The sequence below is a fragment of the Fukomys damarensis genome, unplaced genomic scaffold, assembly GCF_012274545.1.
Source record: "Fukomys damarensis isolate Sample0158 unplaced genomic scaffold, DMR_v1.0_HiC HiC_scaffold_3, whole genome shotgun sequence".
NCBI classification, from domain to species: domain Eukaryota; kingdom Metazoa; phylum Chordata; class Mammalia; order Rodentia; family Bathyergidae; genus Fukomys; species Fukomys damarensis.
This window is the reverse complement of record NW_022900915.1, coordinates 27,111,556-27,120,734: the sequence shown is the minus strand read 5'-3', so window position 1 is coordinate 27,120,734 and position 9,179 is coordinate 27,111,556. Positions and strand designations below refer to the sequence as shown.

Genomic DNA, 9,179 nt, shown 5'->3' with positions numbered 1-9,179 from the left:
TTTTTATTACTGGGGATTGAACTCGGGTCCTTGCACTTGCAAGGCAGGCCACCAAACCACTGAGCTAAATCCTCAAATATTCTTTTAATGAAGACTTAGTGCTTGGGAGTCAGCCAATAGGGCCTACATTAAAATCTGAGCTCCGTTCCTTATTAGCTATATGGCCTTGGGTTAGTTACTTAACCTCACTAATCCTTAGTCCCATAGTCATAAAATCTCCTTTATAAAGAGCAATAATATCTCCTTTATAAAGTTGTCAGAGATGAATGCGATAACATATATAAAGTCCTTGGCTCAGATTATAGAACTCACTAAAGGGTAGCTTCAATTGTTATTGATTATAGCCAAACTTTTCTGTTTAAATAAATCTCAGCACTGATGCCATATTTTTCTCCTAAAATTCTTACTTCACTGTTTTGTTTTGTTTTGTTTTGTTTTTTATGTTTTTGGCACTGGGGATCAAACTCAGGTCCTTGCGCTTAAGAGGCAAGGCAGCAGAACCACTAAGCTAAATCTCCTACCCTTCTAAAATTCTTGATTCCTTTTCATCTTTGCAGACCTAACCCAAAACCACTTCTACTGATAATGTGTTTTTTTAATTATCAAAACACAAACTTCAGTGATACTCTCTACTATTTGTTCTAATATACCTGATTTTATAGCTCAGGTTACCAGGCATTATAAATCAGTGTCAGTATCTTAAGTAGGTTTGAATATTGTACATTCTAACTGATCAGGATTGAAGCTATGGAATTAAAAATGCTGAATGTCTTACATTTAACTTTTGATGCATTCCATATACAACACAAAACTAACATTTGTATAGTTTCTTTTATTACAGAAGTTAGTACCATTTTTATGTTCACCATAGGTAAAGAGAGCAGTAGAAAGTTGTGATTTGTCCTATTCCACTTAGTAGTCAGTAGATGTAGGACTGGAATTTTTTTAGAATCACAGTACATTGTTGTTCTTTTTATATTAAACATAATATATTCATTTTGCCACAAACATTTTTAAGTGATACAGTTAAGGAGGTATTTTATGTATTATATTTGACTTTTCTAATGTTAAGCTAACCTTGCATTCCTGAAATGAATCCTACTTGGTAATGGTGTATGAAAAAAAAAAAAAATCCCAAAATTCTCACAAAAATGAACTAGACTGAGTTCAGTTTTGAGGGTTCTTGCATCTACGTTTATGAATGATATTGATCTGTAGTTTTCTTTTTTTGTAAGGTCTTGAATTTTCAAGTTTTGTTATCAGAATTATGCTATCTTCATAAAATGATTTGTGAAGTGTTTCCTCCTACTGTATTTTCTGAATACATTCTTTTGTTTGTTTGTTTGTTTTTGAGTTTTTGTTTTTTTGAGACAGGGTCTCACTATGTAGTTGAGACTGACCTGAAACTCACTGTGTAGCCCAGGCTGGTCTTGAACTCACAGTGATCCTCCTGCCTCAGCTTCCCGAGTGCTGCAATTACAGGCGTGTGCCACAACGCCTGGCTTTCTGAATACATTCTTTAAGATTGTTATTTTTCCTTAATGTTTGATAAAACTGTTTCTGTGGCAGTTTTGGTAACTTCCATTTTTCAATGAATTTGTTCATTTTGTCTAAATTGTCAACTTTGTTGCTTATTTATGATCATTTTAATAAATGTAATAACTGCTCTTACTACTAATACTTTATATTCTGTATTTTAATTGACCATTCTTACTAGATATTTATTGATTTTGTTGGCCTTTTCAAAGTACTATCTTTATCCTATTGGATTATTCTTGTCTGTTTTAAATTTAAATAATTTTTGATCTTTTAATTTTCTTCTATTTAGTTTTTGAGTTCATTTTGATCCTCTACTTGTACTTTTTTTTAGGTCACTGATTGTAGATCTTCTCTTGTTATGTGAACATTTAAAGCTATAAATTTTCTCCTGAGAACTTTAATGGCAACACACAAAAGTTTTGTTATTGTGTCTTCATTGATTCATGAAGTTTTAAGAAGAATATTACTTAACTTCTAATTATTTGGAGTTTTTTTTAGATATCTTATTACCAATTTGTTATTTAATTTTATTATAATTGCACAACATACACTGTTTCATTCTTTTAAATGTGAAACTCATTTTAGGGCATAACATTTGGATTAACTTGACTGGTACAGATGCACTTAAAAATGGTTACTCTGTAGTTCACTGATCCTAGTGGATGGTTTTATCATTACATCAAAACTGTTAATAATGTTCACATCTTCTGTTTTGACAGGATATAGGAACAGGAAGATAGTCTAGGTAATATATCAGATATATTAAGAGCAAAAAATCCATTCCTTATTGCAAAATTGTCTAGTTTTTATTTTAATTTGTAAATTTTGCTTTGTGTGTTTTGGAGGTCTGTTATTAGGTGTAAATATGTGGTTGTTAATTCATCCTAATGTTTTGAATTACTGTAATGAAATTTCTGTCTTTGATTTCTACTAATATTTTGCCTTACCTTATTTTCAGAGGTGATTATAACTAGTCCAAATTAACTAGACAGTAATGGCTGTCTGTATATTTAAAGTGTATTTTTTTAAACAACATAAATTTGACATTTTCAAAAATGACATTCTAACAATATCTGGATTATACTTGTAGTGTTTATAGCCCTTTAACATTTAATGTAATTATTGACAAGTCTGCTACCTTATTATGTTTTCTCATTGTAATTATTCCTTTGTTCTTTCCTGCTCTATTTTGTATTCAATATTTTGTAGAATTTAAGTTATCTGTTGACTTCTGCCATAACTAGTGGTAACTTGGTTCACAAACTTAATTTGTTCTACAATTTTGGAAAGATGGCCATATTCATGATTATATAGGAAAGACTGCTGCAGTCGTGTTTGTCACCCAATGCAGAATTTGAAAACAAAAGCAAAATCTTGCCAAATGCTTCTGTTTGTAAACCAAATTGTTTGCAAGCAAAAGCATTCGTGAACCAAAGTGTCACCATATTTTTACATTATCCTTTGGTTGGTTGTTCTAAACATATATTTTTAACATTTCACAGTCTACTTTAGAGTTAATTTTGCATCACCCTAAAAATCCTGCAGCTATATAAGTTGGTTTACTTTCTCCTTCCATCCTTTACGTATAGTAATCCATATGTATGTATGTATGTGACTTCTGTTTCTATTATACTCTAATACAGTATTAACGATATTTTCCTAAAATAGTCCCATTTATTTTAAAGGAATTAAGAGGAGAAAAAGTCTTATATTTATCTACATATTTGCGTTTTTTTTCTTATGTTCTTCCTTCCTTAAAGTCTCTGTTTCCATCTGGTTTCATTTGCCTTCAGCCTGAACTTCTTTAGCATTTTTTAACAGCGGACCTGCTAGCAATATGTTCTCTTCATTTTTTTCAGGCTGGAAAATAAAGACAGGGAATTCTGAGTAGAAAGTTTTTCTTTCTTCACTTTAAAGATGTTCCATCCCATCGATATCAATGAGAAGTCTTTGTCAAATTGAATTTTTCCTATATAGGCAATGCTTTATTTTTCTCTGCATGCTTTTAATATTTCCTTTTACCATTGGTTTTTAACAGTTTATAGCATGCTTAGGTGTTTCTTCTTCATGTTTCTTTCTTTTTTTATTTTGTTTTGTTGTGTAATAATCCTGGTTGGTGCTTCTTTTACTTCTCATTTTGCTATTAAACCCAGACAGTTCTTATTTCAGATATTTTACCTATTCTTTTGCTTGAAATATTTTATTTGATTTTTTTCAGAGACTTCTACCCTTTTATTCATTATAAGCATATTTTCCTTAATCCTAGAATATAGTTTAAATTGCTGTTTTAAAAATCTTATGTTAATAACTCACCTCGAAATTAGTGTTATTTTGTCCATTCTTAATAAGAAAGCAGTTTTCTTGTTTCCTACTATATAGAGTAATTTTAGATTATATCCTAAACATGAACGATAAATTGTAGGAATTTTCAGTTTTGTTCCTTCTAAGAATGTTGGTTGTTGTTTTTTGTTTGTTTGTTTTGTTTTGGTACCTGAGATGGAACTCTGGACCTTGTGCTTGTGAGCCAGGCAGTGGAACCACTGAGCTAAATCCCTGGCCCTTTTGGTTATTTTTAAAGTAAAGAGTTTACGGTAGCTGAACTCCAGTTGCAGAACTGTGTCCCTTGAAGTAACTGACAGCTCAAATTTCAGTTTATTTCTCACAGCCTTAGCTGAGCTGCTTGTATAGGCTCTGCTCATATTGATCAAGAGTTGGCTGAATTGCAGTGTCTCCATTTCTAGGATTTTTAACCTCACTTTCTGTCTGCTGTATTTGTTGTCTCCCCTAATACTTGTTGCATGGCTTTTTGTGCTAGTAAGATTGGCTTTTAGCCATTCTACAGAGTAAAGAATGGTACCTGTTCCAAGCTAAAAGCCATTTTAAAAAAGGGAAATCATCCCATATTATTCCTTTCTTACAAGTGTTGATTCTTCTCTAGTAACTCTTGAGTGAGTTTTTTACCCTTCTATGTGTTTATGTAATTCTTCTTTGTATATTATACAACACATATGCTTGTTTTCTGCAGAATTTTGATCAGACAAGAATATACCCACCCATAATAAGAGTAATACAACTAACTCCCCCTATAATGGCTTTTTCCTAACTCACAAGGCCTTGATGTTCACCACATATGGGAGAATGAGTCTTAAATCAAGGATGCTTCTAGTTTTCTAACCTTCTAACATTTTAGAGAGCAGTAAGAGGGAAAAGAGTAAACAGGGCTGGGATGTAGTTCAGTGATGCTGTGCCTACCTGGTAAGTGCAAGGTCCTGAGCAAGATCCTGAGTTCAATCCCTAGTTCTGGGAAAAAAAAGTAAATACATGTTTACCAGGAAAATGATTCGGGTTTGTTTTCTGTTAGATATCCATAGAGTTCCAGTAAACTGGTAGATATATTTATCTTGAGATTAGGGAAAAGTCCTGGGCCACAAATACAATTTTCAAAGCCATTTGCACAATGGATAGTAGTTTAAAATGATGGAAAATGAATTAGTTTTCCAGGAAGAATATACAGTGAAATTAGAGATTTATTTTGTGACTACAACCCATTGTTTTCTATATTTTTGTTGAATTCTAAAAAAGTTTAAAGTGGTATATTAAATGTTTATAATGTTTAACTTACCTCACAATTCATTAAGAACTATTCTGTTACTCAGCAGTATTATTTGATTTGGAATTGCTTGTGTAAATCTTAAGCAACAGTGTTTCTTTTTCTGTATAGCTGCCAGTGGACCTTCTGGTGCAGTTGCTCCTAATACCTCATCTCGAAAAAAGAGTATACCTAGCAAGACAGAAGTGCATGAACACAAAAAAACCACTGGGAAAAAGAAATAATAAAATCTTCTTAGCAAAAACTGGAACTTCATATACTTAGGAAAATCACTTGTTCGGTAGAAAAAGACATAAGCTTGGCTGAAAACTGTCAAAGCAAGTAATTTATGTTTCTCCTCAGACATCTCTGTGTTCATTTAAAAATGTTTTAAAATACAGACTTTTTTTTTTTAATATTCAGGTAAGGAACTTTGTCATGACAAGGAAATGTTTAAAATAATGTTACTGTGTCCTGTGAGTAGCAAAATGTGATAAAGTTCTGTTCATTGTCAGTATAATGTTTACCATGTATGTGTAATAAAGAAGAACATAAAATCTCGCTGGCCTGAACCAAAGTTCAGAGTCTGATATGGTCTCTGTATACACTTGTATTTTTATGAGACTTCATTTAGCTGTAAGAATCTAGCTTAGGTTGAAATGTGGCTGGCAAGATTACATATTGGTAACTTTTTTGAAAGTCTATTTCCAAAGAGATCTCACTGAGCATTTACTTTAGAAGATTTGTCTTAATTGTTACAGTGACATATATGCTGCAGTATCTAGTAACTGGAGGATTAGCACATGGATTATTTTTTTCAGTCTGTGCTTTGAATTTTTTATTGTATGTTATTTAAAATATTACATATACAGTTGGGAGAACTATACCTTTATGCATATAAATTTGTATATTAATTTGTAGAAAATATTTTCTTTATATTTCCTTACCACAAGAGGTGCTTTGTTCGAGAAATTTTTGCTTTCAATATGGCCTGAAAGGTACCTTTGGAGTTTTTTTTCTAAGAGATACAACTAACAAGTTTATACATTGTTATACTTATTTTCAAAGTCCTTTTTAGATCTAATGAACACAGCTGAAAAACAAATTGTCAATGTCTATCACGTGAGTAGGTACTGTTAGTGTCTGTTTCACCATTTCCATTCTTATGTCCAATATAGCAGTTGATCTCACTGAGAAAGCTTTAAAAATAAGCATATGAAATAAATGCTCTTTACAAATGAATAGATTTTGAATGAAAGTTGAGATTATAGTATTGTGATTTATCTATGATGTAAAAAAAAATTATCCTTGGTGCTTTTTTCCCCCAATGCCCAAATAATTGTGAGCCATTTGAAATTATTTAAACTATAAACCAAGCAATGCAACCTACTAAGAATTCCATGCATTGCAAATTGCATAATTTAAATTGCTAATGCATTTGCTTGAAGCTTATGTTTAGAAAAACTACTAGATCCTCATTATATGAATACAATTACTATAATTCTTCAAAAAGGTTCTTCTAACATTAAATCAGCATATATAAACTGACTTTTAGAAAATAAGCATTTTACATGTTGGTAGTTTTAAAAGGTACCAGATACAGAAGTCACAAATATGTACAATTAAATAAATTCATACACTTCACATGAATGTATATTATATGGAGATATGTCTTGTAAACAGTTGAATGTACCTAAGTTTTCCATATGTGAAAATGTGGTTAGTGTGCTTATTATAGGGGTAAGAAAACTACTCTTGTTTTTTAAGTGGACCTGAATAAAATACTCTTTCCAGAATCAGTGACTTAAATGATGTTATTTTTATTTCTGTTCTTTATCTCTTTGCATTTAGCTTCAAACTAGAAAGCTAGTCAGAATATCTCCAGATATTACCAAATACCTGGGGCAGGTGTGGAGGGGCAGAATTGCATGTACTTAATCGTCACAGTCCTAAAGCACAAGATCATTTGAAGAAGAAGGAGATAAAAATCAGTGTTTTGATAGAAAGAGGGACAGGAGTAACCAACAATGTGTACTACACACTACAATTTCATTATATTATCAGTACATCTTACTCACTTTCTCATTGCTGGGACACAGTACCTGACAGCCACAACTTGTTTTTTTCAATTTTTTTTTTATTAGTACATGTTTACAGTACATAGTACTTACATTCCTTGTGTGGACCTGGTACCTATACATAACATCGTAATTCTTTTTCCATCCTCCCCCACATCTCATTCCCCTTCCCTTTTTCCAAAGATTTATCTTCATATTTCTTATTATCTTTTTTTTTTGTTTTTTATTTATGTGTTGGGTTTCTCATATAAGAGAAACCGTGCAGTCTTTAATCTTGTGTGTCTGATTTATCTCCCTCAATATTATGATCTCAAAGCTGACACCCACAATTTAAAGGAAGAGAGGTTTATTTTGGCTCACAGCTTTTAGAAGTTTTAGTCCATAGATGTCCAACTCCAAGACAGGATAGGAATGGTGGAAGGGCCTAGGCCAGGGAAAGTTGCTTACATCATGGTAGCCAAGAAGCAGAGCGCAAAGGGAAGAGCTGAGGAGAGAGATACACCCTTCCAGGTCAAACCCCCATGACCCGCCACCAACCAGCCACCACGTCCTAACAGCAACTTAGCTATGACCTCATCAGTGGACTAAGCCACTGATGAGTGTAGTGCTCTAGGATCCGGTCACCTTCCAAACACATGAAGCTTTTGGGTGATGTCAAGATCGAAGCATTGCATTTGCTATAGTTTGTTCCATTAGTGACATCTTAATTATAATTTTGAATTAAATATTTAATTTAGATTCTGTCTGGTGAACCGATAAATAAATTTAGTGCAGTCTCACTCAAAAATCCATCAGCATTCCTCACAGAACTAGGAAAAAATTCCTAAATTCATATAGAACCAGAAGAGGTCAGAATAGCAAAAGTAATTCTGGGCAACGAACAATTTAGATCACAATCTGGATTTCAAGTGATATTACATAGCTAGAGTGATTAGGTAAAAGACCAGCATGGTACTGTACAAAAACAGACCTGGATGAATGGAACAGAATAGAAGATGTATTAACAACCCTAGGTACATCTAGCCATCTGATCTTTGGGCTAAAAATATACAGAAGGAGAGATAGCCTCTTTAGCAAATGGTCCTGGGAAAACAGGTTGAATCTAGACCTCTATTTCTCAGCATACTAAAATATAAATCAAGATGGATCAAAGACCTAAATAGTAAAGTGAAAACACTTAATTTGCTGAAAGATAAAATACGTAAAACTTAGACATAGCATAGATATGGACTTTCTGAACAGAACCCCAATTGCACAAGAAATAACATGAAGATTCAACAAATTGGATTATATCAAGTTAAAAAGTAAAAGAAGCCCTTAAAAGAATGAAGGTGTAGGGGAAAGGAAATGAGAGACAAAAAATAGGAGAAAAGGCAAAAATGGAAACAAAGTCTTTGTAAATAGGGGAGGGTGGAGGGGGTGAAGGGAGGGCAGGCATAAGGGGGAAAAATGAGAACCAAGATCTGTCATGTAAAGGTATAAGATCCCAATGGTGAATGTAACTAACAAATTGGAATATCAAGTTAAAAAGTAAAAGAAGCCCTTAAAAGAATGAAGGTGTAGGGGAAAGGAAATGAGAGACAAAAAATAGGAGAAAAGGCAAAAATGGAAACAAAGTCTTTGTAAATAGGGGAGGGTGGAGGGGGGGTGGGAGGGCAGGGGTATGAGAAAAAATAAGAACCAAGATACATCATGTAAAGGTGCAAGATCCCAATGATGAATGTAACTGTACTGTATATTTAAAAAGTACCAATAAACTCAATGAAAAAGAAGTAGACAGTCTAAAAAAATGACACCCAATACTCACTTAGCACTTATTTCACTCCAGACAATACACTCAGTCATTTGACCCTTATGATAACCATACTACCAAGCTCTTACCGTTAATAAATGATAGAGGCTAGATTCAACACCAAAGAAACTACCCTGTGATTCATGTATAAATAAGTATTGAAATGAATTGATTTGAAATC

The 9,179-nt window shown here is 32.8% G+C and overlaps 1 protein-coding gene across 15 annotated transcripts in view; it reads left to right on the top strand.

Annotated features, from left to right (window-relative positions):
• The window catches only part of Ppip5k2 (diphosphoinositol pentakisphosphate kinase 2), a 70,871-nt gene extending 63,953 nt beyond the window's left edge, over window positions 1-6,918 (top strand). For all 15 annotated transcript variants that reach the window (XM_033767475.1, XM_033767503.1, XM_033767482.1 and 12 more), the window contains one exon: window positions 5,261-6,918. In XM_033767475.1, the coding sequence (XP_033623366.1) occupies window positions 5,261-5,373 (113 nt within the window). In that variant the 3' untranslated portion in view covers window positions 5,374-6,918. The remainder of the gene's footprint in view (window positions 1-5,260) is intronic.
• Window positions 6,919-9,179: the final 2,261 nt, after the last annotated feature.